General features: G+C 50.9%; 1 protein-coding gene across 1 annotated transcript in view; it reads left to right on the forward strand.

Annotated features, from left to right (window-relative positions):
- The window catches only part of ZNF512 (zinc finger protein 512), a 94,147-nt gene extending 92,167 nt beyond the window's left edge, over positions 1-1,980 (forward strand). Inside the window, exon 13 of the mRNA XM_077812238.1 lies at positions 6-1,980. Coding sequence (XP_077668364.1) covers positions 6-188 — 183 coding nt within the window. The 3' untranslated portion in view covers positions 189-1,980. The remainder of the gene's footprint in view (positions 1-5) is intronic.
- Positions 1,981-19,379: the final 17,399 nt, after the last annotated feature.

The following is a 19,379-nucleotide window of genomic DNA, read 5'->3' on the forward strand; positions in this document are numbered from 1 at the left end:
AACAGGCCAGGAATTGGAACCTGAGTCTTCAGCAGCTTTCATGCTGCAGCCTCAGAACCTTGGATCAAGAGAGAGAGAAACAAGACCTAAAGCTACCACCTCCCAAGACAAAGAATCACCAGCTGCAGGCTTGCACCAGGAGCAGTGGTGAGTCATGGAGTCCCCGTGTCCCTTTCCACCTCCTCTGAGCAGAGGCAGTGGTGCTATTGTAGAGTCTCCTCTGCTTCATCCTTTGCTGCTCATCAAGGATGTGAGAGAGCAGCTAAACGCACACATCAGAAAAAAGAGACTCCAGCTCCTGTGGGGCTTGCCATATATAATCCTGAACTCCCTGGCAGCATCCATCCCATCCATCCCAGAGTTCCTGGAATGCACAGCGCTGCTGGAGTCTAAAGAGTACCAGCGGCCACTCTTCAAGGCAGAAAGGCGTAAGCACCTTGAGCAGCACCTGAGAGAGAAAATAGTGCATCACAAATGGGGCCTTCCAAAGAGAATCCAGAAGTCTTTGAAATGGTTTATTCCTCCTGAGGCAGCCAAACAGGAGCCCATGCCTGATGAGAAGGTTCCTATATCTACCTTTACACATACAGGAGTATGTGAAGCTTCATGTGGGAGCTCAGAGGCCTGTACTAGCAGGATCTGTCTGACAGCACAGAGATCTGAAGGCAGTGGACAAACCACAGTGACACTAGACACTACATCTGAGACCACTATAGCTGGAAGCATGGGAAATCTTCAGAGACATCAGAACAGAACAGGTCCACAGAATAAAACAGGAGAGGAGTCTCTGCTGCTGGAATGGTCTATGCATTTCAACCCAGATGCAACTGAGCTGCCAGTGATTGGGGAGAAAAAGGAAAAGCACCTGGAGTTCCAGGGAGGGAAGGAGAACTGTGACCTTTCAGAAGACACTGAGGGCTCCTGGGAGACATTTTTGCTGGGTACATGTCCAAGTACACAACTGGCTCTCCTCAATGGGGCTCAGAGTGAAACTGGAACTAGCTTCATGGACACACAGTTCAAAAATAACAAAAGACAATATAACCAGAACCTGGAGCTCGGGACGAAGCTAGAGATGAAATGGGGTGTCTCCTACATGTTCCAGGAATCCTCTCCTGCCATGAGAACTCCCCCTGCCCAACTCACTTACTGGGAGAAAAAGCCCAGCTCAGGAGCAGAAAAAAGCCCTGTAAGCAGGATCAGTGGGTCTCAAAAATTACCCCATAGTTGCCAAAGGGGATTTTCCCAGGGACTCCTAAGGGCCATCCGTCCTCCAGAACAGTCACAATCACAGCTGCTTTCACATGCCAGTGGAGAGGAGGTTCCAAAATCTAACTTTGTCCGGGAAGGACAGAAATTTCTTGGAATAGCAGGCTCTTGTAGGTCAGTAACTATGCACAGAACTGATAGTGACACAGCTGAGACATCTAGGGCCCTGTTACTGGCAGGGCAGTTAGCCTCACTGGAGGGTGAGAATCAAGAGACTAGGCCAAAGATGACTCTTACACAGCTCCCTCTGGAATCCCAGTTGCAACCCAGCCCAGCTGGAGCTCCTCTTGCTGAGATTCCCTGGGCTCTCAATAGAGACATGCTGGGGAATAAAAATCTTCAGATTAAACTGGGTTTGCAGAGTCCCTCCCAAGTGCCCATGACCCCCAGCACTGACTCTGCAGCCTCCCTGCAAATTCCAGGAGCTGAGGGTGAAGAAAGTCTTGTTACAGAGGACACAAAAAAATACTTCGAATTCCACCTGAGAGAAAAATTGCTGCATCAGAAATGGGGACTCCCTAAGAGATTGCAAGAATCCATGACCCTGTTTCTACTGCTAGAAGCAACAATAAATTAATGCCTTTCTTCCCCAAGGAAGACTGGGATGTGCTGGTCTGGGTCTCCTTACTCTCCTTCAAGGACAGAATTCTACAGTAATTATCACCTCTTCTAAATTTTTGTTATCATTAAATATAACTGGATATTCATCTATCTAAATGTCCAATCCCTTTTTGAATCTTATATGCCTGGCCTCAACTGTTACCCGCAAAAACAGAGTTACCTCTCTGTTACTCACACTCTCTAGGGGCACCCACACTTACCCTGTTCCTAGGGCTCAGGCATAACCCTGTCAATTTTCTGCAGGTTTGCAGGACCTTTTACCAGTGAAAGAGCCTTACACAGTACTATCCTTATCCTCTATTTATTAACAATCACGAAAAATAGAATGCACACACTACACATACAATGCTCACCACTCCCAATAAGACAGATGAACTTTTCTTGAGGGTCAGTCAGGATCAGTCATCTGGGGGATTCCAGTTTCTACACGGTGTCATTGGCAGAGTGTTGAGGTCTGGCAGCTCTGATGGGGCTGTGTCCTGGAGTTGGTTCCCAAAGAACTTTCTTTTGGACCCCAGTTTATATAGTGAAACTTGAGTCCTGCTTAGCTATACCTTAACCAATCATTTTACTAAAATTTTACTAACCAATCCTAACATTGTAACAAAATTCTCTAGCCAATTATACCCCACCACCTTAATTAATTTACACCTAGCAAAATTAATTATGTAACAGACAGAAACAATCAAAGAACCAGAGATCATATATCAGACAAACAATAGGGAAGTGGGGACCATAATGACAATACAATAAAGTGAGGATTTCACAACCACAACTATTGATAAGTGATTTCTTGCCAGATGGCATGCTATCAAACTAAGTTCTCTTTAACCATCTTAAGATCTGTTTCTTTATCCGGTGATAGTGGGTGCTATTCGACCAGGATCTCCTTCTTAACAGCCTGATAGTACATTGTTTTAATGTAATTTAGATGGGATGTAACTTCCTGCTTCTTAGCTAATGGCTGCTACTCTTCTAATATGGCTGCAGACAAAAGCTTAGGCTTTAGGCCTTATAATATGGCTACAGGAAAAGGCCTTATCCTTACACAATGACTTCCTGTGGCAGTGAGTTCCGCAGTGTAATTACACATTGTGTGAAAAAGTATTTCCTTTTGTTAGTTCTGAATTTGCTACCTTTTTATTTCACTGAATGTCCCTTGTTCTTATGGTGGGTAGAAAGTTGGCTAGATTGTCGGGCTCAACGGGTAGTGATCAATGGCTCCATGTCTAGTTGGCAGCCGGTGTCAAGCGGAGTGCCCCAGGGGTCGGTCCTGGGGCCGGTTTTGTTCAATATCTTCATAAATGATCTGGAGGATGGTGTGGATTGCACTCTCAGCAAATTCGCGGATGATACTAAACGAGGAGGAGTGGTAGATACGCTGGAGGGCAGAGATAGGATACAGAGGGACCTAGACAAATTGGAGGATTGGGCCAAAAGAAATCTGATGAGGTTCAATAAAGATAAGTGCAGGGTCCTGCACTTAGGACGGAAGAACCCAATGCACTGCTACAGACTAGGGACCGAATGGCTAGGCAGCAGTTGTGCGGAAAAGGACCTAGGGGTGACAGTGGACGAGAAGCTGGATATGAGTCAGCAGTGTGCCCTTGTTGCCAAGAAGGCTAGTGGCATTTTGGGATGTATAAGTAGAGGCATAGCGAGCAGATCGAGGGACGTGATCGTCCCCCTCTATTCGACATTGGTGAGGCCTCATCTGGAGTACTGTGTCCGGTTTTGGGCCCCACACTACAAGAAGGATGTGGATAACTTGGAGAGAGTCCAGCGAAGGGCAACAAAAATGATTAGGGGTCTGGAACACATGACTTATGAGGAGAGGCTGAGGGAACTGGGATTGTTTAGTCTGCAGAAGAGAAGAATGAGGGGGGATTTGATAGCTGCTTTCAAGTACCTGAGAGGTGGTTCCAGAGAGGATGGTTCTAGACTATTCTCAGTGGTAGAAGAGGACAGGACAAGGAGTAATGGTCTCAAGTTGCAGTGGGGGAGGTTTAGGTTGGATATTAGGAAAAACTTTTTCACTAGGAGGGTGGTGAAACACTGGAATGTGTTACCTAGGGAGGTGGTAGAATCTCCTTCCTTAGAAGTTTTTAAGTCAGGCTTGACAAAGCCCTGGCTGGGATGATTTAATTGGGGATTGGTCCTGCTTTGAGCAGGGGGTTGGACTAGATGACCTCCTGAGGTCCCTTCCAACCCTGATATTCTATGATTCTATGGTATTAGACAGGAAAAAACATAAGTTCTTTTAAAAAAAAAGAAAAAAAAAACCCCACACCTCAGATTTTCTCCTAATCACAGGATTCCAGAAATACCAAAGATCACAAGAGTGTAGTTGTAGCTGTATTGGTCGCAGGATATGAAAGACACAAGGTGGGTGAGATAATATCTTTTATTGGACAAATTTCTGTTGGTGAGAGAGACAAGATTTTGAGCTACACAGAGCTCTTCTTCTTGCAGATATACATTGGGGATATGTTCCAGGCTGGGGAGATGGAACTTCAGGGGCACGTTTCTGGGTGGGGAGATGGTCTGAAGAAGAGCTCTGTGTGGCTCAGAAGCTTGTCTTTCTCACCAAGAAAGAAGTTGCTCCAATAAAAGACTTGTCTCTCTCTAAAGATCACAAGACTCAGGAGGATAGCACAAGAGCTGGCCCAGGATCAATCACTGTGGAGAGGGATAGCACAGTGGTTAGAATGCTAGCATGGGACTCAGAAGACCTAGATTCATTCCCTGCTCTGCCATAGGCTGTAAAATGAGGATAACAGATTCACACATTCCGAGGCCAGAAGGGACCACTGTGATCATCTAGCCTGACCTCCGTATAACACAAGCCAGAAAACATCCCCTAGACTGAGCAGATCTTTTAGAAAAACATCCAACAATGGCATTACCCTACCTCGCAGTGCTGCTGTGTGGATAAATATGTTAAAGTTTGTGAGGCACTCAGATACTTCAGCAATGGGGGCCATATAAGACCCATGTGAAATAGCTGGATAAATTGTTCCCTGCCAATGTCTCACTAAAGCCTTTTGGCTCAAATCTCTTTTTGTTGGAAGTTATAGCTCCTCCCAGTTCAGTATCCTCTGGGAATTTCATTTCCCTCTCAGATTATTAACAAAGCTGTTAATGAAGAATGTGGTCCTAAATAATTCTAATACCAAAAGCAGGTTATTATGGCAGTGAGCAGTGGAGAGCTCTCTGTTAGCTCATTCCTGGGGTCACAGTTGGGGCCTACTTCTTGCCCTGGTGGATGTGGTACAGGCGAGCCATATCTTGCATGTAGCAACGCTCTCGCAGCAGCTGCTGTGCCTGCTCCTCTAACCGGCGCTTGTGTAAATGCAGTGCGCGTGATCGCTGGATGAGCTGGTGCAGCTCCTGCCGAAGCTCCTGGTTCTCGCATTTCACCTGTTTGCTATGCTCCTGCATGCACCGTGCAACCACTTCCTGTGCCTGTTGCAGGAGGCAGAGCACCTGCTGCTGGGACTTCTGCTCAAAGGCTGCCTTCTCCTGCAGGAAATGGGTTTTGGTCTCCTGCAGGTGCTGAGTGTGCTGCTGCCTGGTGGCCATCAGCTCTCCCTGCAGCTCCCTGATGTGGGCAGCCTGCTCCTGCTGCAGTGCCTGAATCTGCTGCAGGCCTTCAACCTCTTTGCTAAGGCGGAGAAGTTCACCCTCTTTGTGCAACAGTTGTTCCTGCAGAGCTGCCTCCTTCCTCTGGTAGAGGGTGAGCAGTTCCTGCTGCTCCCTGCGGATCTCCTCTAGGGCCTGCTTGTTCTGATCATTCAGGGAGATGATGGCATCCTGGCGCCGCTGGGCCCGCTTGGCCACATAGCACATGAATTCCTGGCTCTCAGCACGGAGACGCTGGGCCTCTTGCTGCAGGAACTCGTTCTCCTCCCGAAGCTGAACACGTGCCCCCTTCATGTCCTCCAGCTCCTTGCAAAGACGGCTGTACTCCTCTTCTCTGCTGGCTACGGCCCCCTCAGAAACTCCCTCTGGGGGTGCAGCCACAGCTGGTTGCCCCTTCTGCTCTTGCTGCAGTTTCTGCCTTCTTTTGGGGGGCATAGTGAGGCCTCAAGAGAGAGACAATGGAAAAAGATACAGTAAAAGACACCTCAACAGCCTCCACCTACCTCTCCCCAGTGAGCATCAAGAGCAGCTCCCAGAGCAGGGTAGCTGAGAGGGGGAGACTTCAGCCCCCTGTGTTTGTAAAATAGCTGGGTGATAGCCGTCACTACCATTGTTCTCCAAAGAAACATGTGTGGGGGCCAGCATAGGTCCTGGTGTCTCAGGTTAAAGAGGTGCCTCCTGAAGCCTCCTGTTTCTGCTGAAAATCCCATTACGTGTGCGTATTAAGTGCCCCATGCCTTTTGCTACACCACTGAAGCAAAGGGGATCTAGGAAGGAAATTGCTGCTGACATTTTCTCCATGTGCAGTGTTGGGGTCATGGCTTCCTTGGGCCAGGCACAGCCCCTGTGCTGGAAAGCCAAACACTGTGACAAGGAAAGCCCCTCACCCTTGTGCCCCCTTGCCCCAGGACAGGGCCTTCCAGTCCAGGCTCCCTGTGTCCCCAACTCCTCTTCACACTGTACTCCTCACCTCAGCTCCCCTCACCTCATACCAGTCTGCTACTACTTCCCTCAGTACATCCCAGGGCCCTATCTCCCCCCACCTCGTACCACCCGGCATCCATGAGCCCAGGCCAGGCCCCCCCCAGCTCCCCTTCACCCCAACCCTGGGCCTGTCTCCCCCAACCTCATACCACCCAGCATCCATGAGCCCAGGACAGGCCCCCACTGCCTCCCAGCTCCCCTTCACCCCAAGCCCGGGCCCGTCTCCCCCCACCTCATACCACCAAGCATCCATGAGCCCAGGCCAACCCCCCCCCCAGCTCCCCTTCACCCCCGGGCCCATCTCCCCCCACCTCGTACCACCCAGCATCCATGAGCCCAGGCCAACATCCCCCCCCCCCAGCTCCCCTTCACCTCCAACCCTGGGCCCGTCTCCCCCCACCTCATACCACCCAGCATCCATGAGCCCAGGCCAGGCCCCCCCAGCTCCCCTTCACCCCAACCCCAGGCCCGTCTCCCCCCACCTCGTACCACCCAGCATCCATGAGCCCAGGCCAGGCCCCCCCCCAGCTCCCCTTCACCTCCAACCCTGGGCCTGTCTCCCCCCACCTCGTACCACCCGGCATCCATGAGCCCAGGCCAGGCCCCCCCCCCGCCTCCCAGCTCCCCTTCACCTCCAACCCTGGGCCTGTCTCCCCCCACCTCGTACCACCCGGCATCCATGAGCCCAGGCCAGGCCCCCCCCTGCCTCCCAGCTCCCCTTCACCCCAAGCCTGGGCCCGTCTCCCCCCACCTCGTACCACCCGGCATCCATGAGCCCAGGCCAGGCCCCCCCCCCCAGCTCCCCTTCACCTCCAACCCTGGGCCTGTCTCCCCCCACCTCGTACCACCCAGCATCCACTACCCCAGGCCAGGACCCCCCCCAGCTCCCCTTCACCCCAACCCCGGGCCCGTCTCCCCCCACCTCGTACCACCCGGCATCCACGAGCCCAGGCCAGGCCCCCCCCTGCCTCCCAGCTCCCCTTCACCCCAAGCCTGGGCCCGTCTCCCCCCACCTCGTACCACCCGGCATCCATGAGCCCAGGCCAGGCCCCCCCCCCAGCTCCCCTTCACCTCCAACCCTCGGCCTGTCTCCCCCCACCTCGTACCACCCGGCATCCATGAGCCCAGGCCAGGCCCCCCCCCCCAGCTCCCCTTCACCTCCAACCCTCGGCCTGTCTCCCCCCACCTCGTACCACCCGGCATCCATGAGCCCAGGCCAGGCCCCCCCAGCTCCCCATGCCAGGACCCTGGCTTCTTCCCAGCTCCCCCATTGCTACCAGCCCCCTCCCCTGGACTCCCCCCACCCAGCTCCCGCCACCTCAGGCCAGGCCCCCACAGCGCCCCCCTACCTCGTGCCCCCTGGCTCCCCCGCATGCCCAGGCCCCCCCGCCCCACCTCGTGCCCGCCCCCCGCGTGCCCGGCCCCTCCCCGGCGGCTGCGTTTTCGGGCCCCTCACCCGGCCTTGGTCCCGCGCCGCTTCCCCGTCGCCTGGAGACGGGGCGGCTCCGGCTCCCGCCCGGCCCCGCCCCACAGACCGAGGCCCCAGCGTGGGGGCGGGACTCCCCTCCGCTGTGGGACGCACAGTGACCCCCCGGGCCGCGCCGAACCGCCCCCCCCGGGCCGCGCCGAGCCGCCTCCCAACCGGGCCCTGGGGGACCCGCCCCCCCAAAGCCGCCGGCGGGCCCAGGTTTCTGATCCGCAACCCGGACACCCCCCACCCCCCGCCAGTCCACTGGGCCGAGGTGCGGGAGGGGTGCGGGCTCCGTTTGGGGGTGCGGGCTCCAGGATGGGGCCAGAATTGAGGGGTTCCGGGTGCGGGAGGGGATGGGTTGGGCATGCGGGCGGGGGGGCTCCGGGCTGGGACGGGGCGGGGGGGCTCAGGGCTGGGGGTTGGGGTGCAGGGGGGAGGTGGGCTCCGGCTGGGGGGGGGCTCTGGGGTGGGGCTGGGGATGAGTTTGGCATGCAGCGGGGGGCTCCCGGCTAGGACAGGGGGCTGGGGTGTGTGGGGGGGTGCAGTGTGTAGGCTCCGGGAGGGAGTTTGGGTGCAAGCGGGGGCTCAGGGCTAGGGCAGGGGGTTGGGACGGGGTTGGGGTGCAGGCTCGAGGAAGAGGTTCTGACCTGGGGCAGAGGCTGGAGGTGTGGGCTCAGGTGGTTCCTGATCTGCAGCGTAGCAGGGCTAAGGCAGGCTCCCGGCCTGCCCTGGCTCTGCACAGCTTGTAGAAGCAGCCAGGGGGAACGGGAAACGGGACGGGGACACACGACACGAAGGCAGCTCTGTGTGCTGCCCGCAGCCACTGCCCCTACAGCTCCCATTGTCTGCGGTTGCCAGCATAGGGCCTGGCCCCATGCCCGGGGGTCCTGGCCACCAGCACCGCCCCTCTGCGTCTGGCCCCCCATGCAGCAGCCGGGCCCATGCCACTTCTGGCCACGCATGCGGCTGCTGGCCCTGGGCCCGAGGGTCCTGGTTGCTGGCCCTGCTCTCGACCCCAGCTGTGGCCAGAGCCTTGGCTCCCTTACCGCTGTCTGGGTCCCCCACCCCCAGAGATATAGCCCTGCTCCCAGCCCCAGCTCTGGGGTGGACAGGGGGCTGGCTTTCAGCACCCCTATTATTAAAATGTTCCAGCACCACTGGTTCTCAGCCACTGGGAGCTGCTGAGCTTCCCTGATCACCCCTGTGCCTAGGGGCTGCAGGAACATGCCGGCCACTTCTGGGACTGCATGGAGCCAGGGCAGGCAGGGAGCCTGTCTTAGACCCGCTATGGCGCTGACCGGACTTTTAATTGCCCAATCAGCAGTGCTGACCAGAGCCACCAAGGTCCCTTTTCAACTGGGCGTTCCAGTCAAAAACCAGACACCTGGCAACCCTACGGCTGGCCTGAGCAGGACTCTACCCTTGCCTGTTTCAGGGAAGAGGAGGAGCGAGGGTGGGGTCGCAGCCTGGGTTAGGGGAGCCTCCCCTGGCCTACGATACTCCCAGCTCATGGAAATTGCTCATTCATTAACATAAATGTGATCTAGTTGGTAGGACTGACACCCGGTAGAATGATTCACATGATTGGATTCTACTTCTTTAGAAAGAGTCACATGGGCAAAAGGGGAGTGGGAGGGCCACTCTATGTCAAAAATGACATTACCTGTTTCCAAGTCACTGGTAACTCAATAAAACCATTTTGAATGTTCATGGATCACTTTTGTAACAGGTAAAGCACAAGATGGGCTATGAGTCGGTGTTCGCTACAAACTGCCAAATCAGGTTCTTTATATCTCTGTCTAAAGTGCATCATGGGGAAACTGCAATTGGAGGGACATGCTGGAGGTCTCATATGGCCAGTAGAACCCTAGAATCACAGAGTCTCAGGGCTGGAAGGGACCTCAGGAGGTCATCTAGTCCCACCCCCTGCTCAAAGCAGGACCAGTCACCAACTAAATCATCCCAGCCAGGGTCTTAAAAATATCTAAGGAAGGAGATTCCACCACCTCCCTAGGTAACGCATTCCAGTGTTTCACCACCCTCCTAGTGAAAAAGTTTTTCCTAATATCCAGCCTCAACCTCACCCACTGCAACTTGAAACCATTACTCCTTGTTCTGTCATCTGCTACCACTGAGAACAGTCTAGAGCCATCCTCTTTGGAACCCCCTTTCAGGTAGTTGAAAGCAGCTATCAAATCCCCCCTCATTCTTCTCTTCCCAGACTAAACAATCCCAGTTCCCTCAGCTTCTCCTCATAAATCATGTGTTCCATACCCCTAATCATTTTTGTTGCCCTCCGCTGGACTCTCTCCAATTTTTCCACATCCTTCTTGTAGTGTGGGGCCCAAAACGACACAGTACTCCAGCTGAGACCTCACCAATGTCGAATAGAGGAGAACGATCACGTCCCTCGATCTGCTGGCAATGCCCCTAACTATACATCCCAAAATGCCATTGGCCTTCTTGGCAACAAGGTCACACTGTTGACTCATATCCAGCTTCTTGTCCACTGTAACCCCTAGGTCCTTTTCTGCAGAACTGCTGCCGAGCCATTCGGTCCCTAGTCTGTAGTGGTACATGGGATTCTTCCATCCTAAGTCCAGGACCCTGCACTTGTCCTTGTTGAACCTCGTCAGATTTCTTTTGGCCCAATCCTCCAATTTGTCTAGGTCCCTCTGTATCCTATCCCTACCCTCCAACGTATCTACCACTCCTCCCAGTTTAGTGTTATCTGCAAACTTGCTGAGGGTGCAATCCACACCATCCTCCAGATCATTTATGAAGATATTGAACAAAACTGGCCCGAGGACTGACCCTTGGGGCATGCTACTTGATACCGGCTGCCAACTAGACATGGAGCCATTGATCACTACCCGTTGAGCCCGACAATCTAGCCAACTTTCTATCCACCTTATAGTCCATTCATCCAGCCCATACTTGTTTAACTTGCTGGCAAGAATACTGTGGGAGACCGTGTCAAAAGCTTTGCTAAAGTCAAGGAACAACACGTCCACTGCTTTCCCCTCATCCACAGAGCCAGTTATCTCGTCATAGAAGGCAATTAGATTAGTCAGGCATGACTTGCCCTTGGTGAATCCATGCTGACTGTTCCTGATCACTTTCCTCTCCTCTAAGTGCTTCAGAATTGATTCCTTGAGGACCTGCTCCATGATTTTTCCAGGGACTGAGGTGAGGCTTACTGGCTTGTAGTTCCTAGGATCCTCCTTCTTCCCTTTTTTAAAGATGGCCACTACATTAGCCTTTTTCCAGTCATCCGGGACTTCCCCCGATCGCCATGAGTTTTCAAAGATAATGGACAATGGCTCTGCAAATCACATCCACCAACTCCTTTAGCACTCTCGGATGCAGCGCATCCGGCCCCATGGACTTGTGCTCGTCCAGCTTTTCTAAATAGTCCCAAACCACTTCTTTCTCCACAGAGGGCTGGTCACCTCCTCCCCATGCTGTGCTGCCCATTGCAGCCGTCTGGGAGCTGACCTTGTGAAGACAGAGGCAAAAAAGGCATTGAGTACATTAGCTTTTTCCACATCCTCTGTCACTAGGTTGCCTCCCTCATTCAGTACTAAACATCATTGAAATTTCTGAATACTACCACAATCCATTTCCTAACTCAAACTGTGGCATCCAGCATGGTGGGATTGTGTATTAGACTTCATCTTGACCGATAAAGAACTGATCACAACACTAAAAATTATAGCTCAGGTGTAAGTAATCATTTTTGTTGCCCTCCGCTGGACTCCTTTCAATTTCGTCACATCCCTTCTGTAGTGGGGGGTCCAAAACTGGACACAACACTCCAGGTGTGGCCTCACCAGTGCCGAATAGGGGGGAATGATCAGTTCCCTCGATCTGCTGGCAACACTCCTACTACCGCAGCCCAATATGTTGTTAGCCATCTTGGCAACAAGGGCACCCTGCTGACTCTTGTCCAGCTTCTCGTCCACTGTAACCCCCAGGTCCTTTGTAGCTCTTCGCAATCTACTTTGGACTTAACTATCTTGAGTCGCTTTGTATCGTGCACATTTTTCCATCTCACTGTTTACCCCTTTTTCCAGATCATTTATGAATATGTTGAATAGGATTGGTCCTAATACAACCCCCTGGGGGACACCAGTATTTACCCTCTCCATTCTGAGAACTGACCATTTATTCTTACCCTTTGTTTCCTTTCTTTTAACCAGTTACCAATCCACGAGAAGACCTTCCCTCTTATCCTATGACTGCTTACTTTGCTTAAGAGCCTTTGGTGAGACTTTAACAAAGGCTTTCTGAAAATCTAAGTACAGTAAGTCCACTGGATCCCCCTTGTCCACATGCTTGTTGACACCCTCAAAGAATTCTCAGATTGGTGAGGCCTGATTTCCCTTTACAAAAACCATGTTCACTCTTCCCCAACAAATTATGCGCATCTGTCTGACCATTTTGTTCTTTACTATAGTTTAAACCAGTTTGCCCAGTACTGAAGTTAGGCTTATAGGCCTGTAATTGCTGGGATCACCTTTAGAGCCCTTTTTAAAAATTAGCATCACATTAGCTATCCTCCAGTCATTTGGTACAGAAGCTGATTTAAATGATAGGTTACAAACTACAGTTAGGAGTTCTGCAATTTCACATATGAGTTCCTTCAGAACTCTTGGGTGAATACCATCTGGTCCTGGTGACTTATTTCTGTTTAATTTATCCATTTGTTCCAAAACCTCCTCTACTGACGCGTCAGTCTGGGACAGTTCCTCACATTTGTCACCTAAAAAGAATGGCTCAGGTTTGGGAATCTCCCTCAAATACTCAGCCATGAAGATGGATGCAAAGAATTCATTTAGTTTCTCCGCAATGGCCTTATCATTCTTGAGTGTTCCCTTAGCCTCTCGATTGTCCAGTGGCCCCATTGGGTGTTTATCCGGCTTCCCGCTTCTGATGTACTTAAAAAAAATTGTGCGGTCACTTTTTGCGTCTTTGGCTAGCTGATCCTCCGTTCTTTTTTGGCCTTCCTAATTATATTTTTACACTTCACGTGCAAGAGTTTATGCTTCTTTCTATTTTCCTCACTCGGATTTAACTTCCACTTTTTAAAGGATGCCCTTTTTGCTTCTCACTGATTCTTTTACTTTGCTGTTTAGCCACCGTGGCACTTTTTTGGGTCACTTACTATGTTTTTTAATTTTGGGTATACACTTAAGTTGAGCCTCCATTATGGTGCCTTTAAAAAGTTCCCATGCAGCTTGCCGGGATTTCACTTTTAGCACTGTACCTTTTAATTTCTGTTTAACTAACTTCCTCATTTTTGTGTAGTCCCCCTTCTGAAATTAAATGCTACCATGTTGGGCTACTGTGTTTTCCCTGCCACCGGGATGTTCAATTTTATTATGTTATGGTCACTATTACCAAGAGGTCCAGCTATATCAGTGGCGGGCAAACTTTTTGGCCTGAGGGCTGCATCGGGTTTCGGAAATTGTATGGAGAGCCGGTTAGGGGAGGGGGTCGTGGCCCAGCCCCCACCTCCTAACCGCCCCAGGGACTCCTGCCCCATCCAACCCCCACTCCCCGCTCCCTGGCCCCTGACTGCCCCTGGACCCCCACCCCAACTGCCCCCCCTCACCCCATCCAACCCCTCCTCTCATTCCTGACTGCCCCCCCAGGACTCCTGCCCCATCCAACCCCCCCCTTCTTCCTGACTGCCCCCCCAGGATCCCTGCCCCATCCAACTACCCCTTCTGACTGCCCCTGGAACCTCTGTCCCTGACTGCCCCCTGCCGCCCCATCCCACCCCCCCTTCCTGTCTGCCCCCATTCAACCCCCTGTTCCTGCCCCAACCCTTATCCACACTCCTGCCCTCTGACCACCACCCCGAACTCCCCTGCCCTCTATCCAGCCCCCCCGCTCCGTGGCCCCTACCACGCTCCTGGCGCACTGGTGGCTGGCGGCGCTACAGGTGCTCCGCCCAGCTGGAGCCGGGCCACGCCGCTGCCGCCACCGTGCAGCACAGAGCGCCAGGTCAGGCCGGGCTCTGCAGCTGCCGCTGCCCCAGGAGCTCACCCCGCCGCCCAGAGCATTGAGCCAGCGGCGAGGTGAGACTGCGGGGGAGGGGGACAGCCTCCCCAGCCAGGAGCTCAGAGGCCGGGCAGGAGGGTCCGCAGGCCGGATGTGGCCCATGGGCCGTAGTTTGCCCACCTCTGAGTATATTCACCTCCTGGACCAGATCCTGTGCTCCACTTAGGACTAAATCAAGAATTGCCTCTCCTCTTGTGGGTTCCAGGACTAGCTGCGCCAAGAAGCAGTCATTTAAGGTGTCAACACACTTTATCTCTGCATCCTGTCCTGAGGTGACGTACCCAGTCTATATGGGGATCATTGAAATCCCCCACTATTATTGCATTTTTTATTTTTATAGCCTCTCTAATTTCCCTGAGTATTTCACAGTTACTATCCCCATCCTGCTCAGGTGGTTGGTAATATATCCCTACTGCTATATTCTTATTATTCGAGCATGGAATTACTATCCATTGAGACTCCATGGTACAGTTTGGTTAATTTAAGATTTGATTCTACACTTTCTTTCACATCTAATGCCACTCCCCCTGTTCTGTCCTTCCGATATATTTTGTACCCTGGTGTGACTGTATCCCATTGATTATCCTCATTACACCACATTTCTGTGATGCCTATCGTATCAAAATCCTCATTTAATATGAGGCACTCTAGTTCACCCATCTTATTATTTAGACTTCCAGTATTTGTATATAAGCACTTTAAAAAATTGTCACTTTTTAGCTGTCTGCTATTACATGATGTTACATCATGTTACATGATTGGTCCTGCTTTGAGAAGGGGGTTGGACGAGATGACCTCCTGAGATCCCTTCCAACCCTGATATTCTATTATTCTATGATGGGACTCTTTTCCTTTGACTGATTCTCATCAGATCCTACCCATATTTTATCATCTTCCATCCTCTCCTCCTTAGTAGGACATAGTGAATCTCCATTAATAGATCCTCCCCTAAGGGATGCCTCTGTCCAAACTACGTGGTCCTCTGAACCTGTGGCTTTCCCCCAGTCCTTAGTTTAAAAACTGCTTTATGACCTTTTTAATTTTAAATGCCAGCAATCTGGTTCCATTTTGGTTTAGGTGGAGGCCAGCCTTCCTGTATAGACTCCTCCAGTCCCAAAAATCAGAGGTGTAGCCAGTCCACACAAGAGATCCACTTCCTGGACACGACAGTGCAAATAAGTGATGGTCACATAAACACCACCCTATACCGGAAACCCACTGACCGCTATACTTACCTACATGACTCCATACAGCCATCCAGGACACATCACACAATCCATTGTGCGTTACCTAGGGAGGTGGTAGAATCTCCTTCCTTAGAGGTTTTTAAGGTCAGGCTTGACAAAGCCCTGGCTGGGATGATTTAACTGGGAATTGGTCCTGCTTCGAGCAGGGGGTTGGACTAGATGACCTTCTGGGGTCCCTTCCAACCCTGATATTCTATGATTCTATGATTCATTGTCTACAGCCAAGCGCTAAAATACAACCACATTTGCTCCAATCCCTCAGACAGACAAAGCACCTACAAGATCTTTATCAAGCTTCTTAAAACTACAATACCCACCTGGGGAAGTGAGGAAACAGATTGACAGAGTGAGATGCGTACTCCAAAGTCACCTACTACAGGACAGGCCCAACAAGGAAAATAACAGAACACCACTGGCCTTCACGTACAGCCCCCAGCTAAAACCTCTCCAGCATATCATCAACGATCTACAACCTATCCTAGAAAATGATCCCTCACTCCTGCAGACCTTGGGAGACAGGCCAGTCCTCGCTTACAGACAGCCCCCTAACCTGAAGCAAATACTCACCAGCAACTATACACCACACCACAGAAACACTAGCCCAGGAACCAATCCCTGTAACAAACCCTGATGCCTTCTCTGTCCCCATATCTACTCTAGTGACACCATCAGAGGATCCAACCACATCAGCCAGATCATCAGGGGCTCGTTCACCTGCACATCTACCAATGAGATATATACCATCATGTGCCAGCATTGACCCTCTGCCATGTACACTGGCCAAACTGGACAGTCTACACAAAAGAATAAATGGACACACATCAGACATCAGGAATGGTAACATACAAAAGCCAGTAGGAGAACACCTCAAGCTCCCTGGACATTCAATAACAGATTTAAAAGTAGCCACCCTTCAACAAAAAAACTTCAAAAACAGACTTCAAAGAGAAACTGCAGAGCTACAATTCATTTACAAACTTAACACCATTAATTTGGTCTTGAACAGGGACTGGGAGTGGCTGGCTCACTACAAAAGCAATATTCCCTCTCTTGGTATGGACACCTCCTCATCAATTATGGGGAGTAGACCACATCCACCCTGACTGAATTGGCCTTGCCAACACTGGTTCTCCGCTTGTAAGGTACTCCCTTCTCTTCATGTGCCAGTATATTTATGCCTGTATCTGTAATTGTCACTCCATGCATCTGAAGAAGTGGGTTTTTTTACCCACAAAAGCTTATGCCCAAATCTGTTAGTCTTTAAGGTGCCACCAGACTCCCCATTCCCAAAAGGCTCCCTAGTTTCCAATAAATCTAAACCCCTCCCCCCTACACCATCCTCTTATCCACGCATTGAGACCCTGCAGTTCTGCCTGTCTAACTGGCCCTGTGCGAGGAACTGGAAGCATCTCAGAGAATGGCTCCCATGGAGGTCCTGGACTTCAATCTGTTACCTAGCAGCCTAAATTTGTGCTCCAGGAGGTCTCTCCTATCTTCCCTATGTCATTGGTACCTACACGTACCATGACCACCGGCTCCTCCCTAGCACTACACAAAAGTCTGTCTAGATGTCTAGAGAGATCTATCTACAACCTTCACACCAGGCAGGCAAGTCACCATGCGGTTCTCCCGGTCATCACAAACCCAGCTATCTGTATTTCTAATGATCAAATCCCCCATTACTAATACCTGTCTCTTCCTAATAACTGGAGTTCCCTCCCCCGGAGAGGTCTCCTCAGTGCGAGAGGATACCACATCATCATCTGGAAGGAGGGTCCCAACTATGGGATTGTTTCCCTCTGGTCCAGTTAGATGTTTTCCTTCCCTGAGACTTTCATCCTCCTCAACAGCACAGAGGCTGTCAAACTTGGGGTGGGACCATTCTACTGTGTCCCAGAAAGTCTCCTCTGTGTCTCTGTTTAGCTCCTCCGGTTCAGCCACTCTGCTCTCTGAAGCCTGTACACAGTCTCTGAGGGCCAGGAGCTCCTTGCACCGAATGCACACATATGACACCTGCCCGTAGGGTAGGTAATCATACATGCTGCATTGTGTGCAATAAACTGGGTAGCCCCCCACTCTGCTGCTGGACTTCTGCCTGTGTAACACACGCCTCTTGGGTGTGGTGTTCCATCCCATCTAGTGGCACTGAGACCACTTAAGAGAATCATAGGGTTGGAAGGGACCTCAGGAGGTCATCTAGTCCAACCTCCTGCTCAAAGCAGGACTAATCCCCAATTTTTGCCCTAGATCCCAAATGGCCCCCTCAAGGATTGAACTCACAACCCTGGGTTTAGCAGGCCAATGCTCAAACCACTGAGCTATCCCTGCCCCCAAGAGAGAGAAAGAGAAAACGAGTCTGCTCTACAGCCTTAACTAAAAGGCAGTTGGCTTTTAGTTCATGCAGTAGAGGTTCATGCACTAAGCTCCAGAGGTCCCAGGTTTGATCCCGCCTGGTGACGACTGAGGTCTGTCGACATTACACCTACATTCTCTTTTTACTCCTGCAGCTTGTTCCTTTGTTGATGTTTTGTTTTTATCAGGGGGTGTTTTTAGCCTTAAGTTTGAAGAGTGTTAAGTGTATCTAGCCCCCTTCCCCCCCCCCCCCCCCCCGGGGCCCATTGCCCCTGTAAACTCCCTCACAGAACTCCCCTATTCACTAGCTACTCTGGTCATTTAGGAATGGGCTTTTTAAAGCCCTGCTCTCCCTGAGTAGCCCCGCCCCCTGGTTAAGGGTTGATAGGTGCTAAAGGGCTTAGGGATCAAAGTCTTGTTAAGAAGCTCTCAGCCTTGCCTAGCAGGCCACTAGGCTCAGCACACGGTTCCCCAAACAAACAGACCACATGGTATATTTCAGTCAAGCAGCAAGCACACCACAAACACACATACTACAGACAACAATCTTACCCCAAGAGTTACGTAATCGCTCCTCCTTCACCTGGAGAACTCCGTTGCAAAACTCCCGTTAGATGCTCCTGTTGCATCCACTAGTTTTAAAAGAACTAGCTGAGGTGTTCACTGGATTGTTAATGTTGATTTTCCATAAATTTTGGAACACTGTGTGAGTTCCAGAAGACTGGAAGCAAGCTAATGTTGGGCCAATAAGTAAAAAGGGTAAATGGGATGACCAAGATAGTTATAGGCCTGTCAGTCGGACATCAATCCTGAGTCATACAATAGGGTGGGTGATATGGGACTCAACTAATAAATGTTTTTTAGAAGGTAGGATAAGTAATGCCAGACAACACAGGCTTATGGAAAATAGATCCTGTCAAAATAACTTGATATCTTTTTTGATGAAATTATTTCCTTTATTAACCAAACATACAGTGTTGATGTAATATGCTTCTGTAAGGCGTTTGACTTGGTACAGCTCAATATTTTGATTAAAAAACTAGAATGATATAAAATCAACATGGCCCACATTAAATGGATTGAACTGGCTAACTCAAAATGTAATTGTAAATGGGGAATCATCATTGGACATGTGTGTTTCTATTGGTATCCTGCAGGGATTGGGTCTTGGCCCTCTGCTATTTAACATGGAAGAAAATATAAAATAATCACTGATAAAGACTGGAGATGACACAAAATTGGGAGAATGGTAAATAACGAAGAGGACAGGTCACTGATACAGAGCAATCTGGATCACATGGTAAGCTGACTGCATGCAAACAATGGGTGTTTTAATGTGGATAAATGTAATGTATACAATACAGCTCAGCGGGAAATGTAGTCCATACTTAAAGGATGCAGAACTCGATCCTGGGAAGCCGGGACTCTGAAAAGGAGTTGGGGGTCATGGTGGAGAATCAGCTGAACATGAGCTCCCAGTGCAATGCTGTGGCCAAAAGGGCTAAAGTGATCCTGGGATCTGCATAAACAGGAGGATCTCAAGTAGGAGGAGTATTTTACCTGTGTGTTTGGACTGGTGCAACTGCTGCTGGAATACTGAGTCCAGTTCTAGTGTCCACAATTCAAGAAGGATATTGGTAAAGTGGAGAGGGGTCAGGGAAGAACCCTAAGAATGTTTAAAGTATTGCAAAACATGCCTTACAGTGATAGACTCAAGGAGCTCA

The sequence above is a fragment of the Eretmochelys imbricata genome, chromosome 3 (assembly GCF_965152235.1).
Source record: "Eretmochelys imbricata isolate rEreImb1 chromosome 3, rEreImb1.hap1, whole genome shotgun sequence".
Lineage (NCBI taxonomy): Eukaryota > Metazoa > Chordata > Testudines > Cheloniidae > Eretmochelys > Eretmochelys imbricata.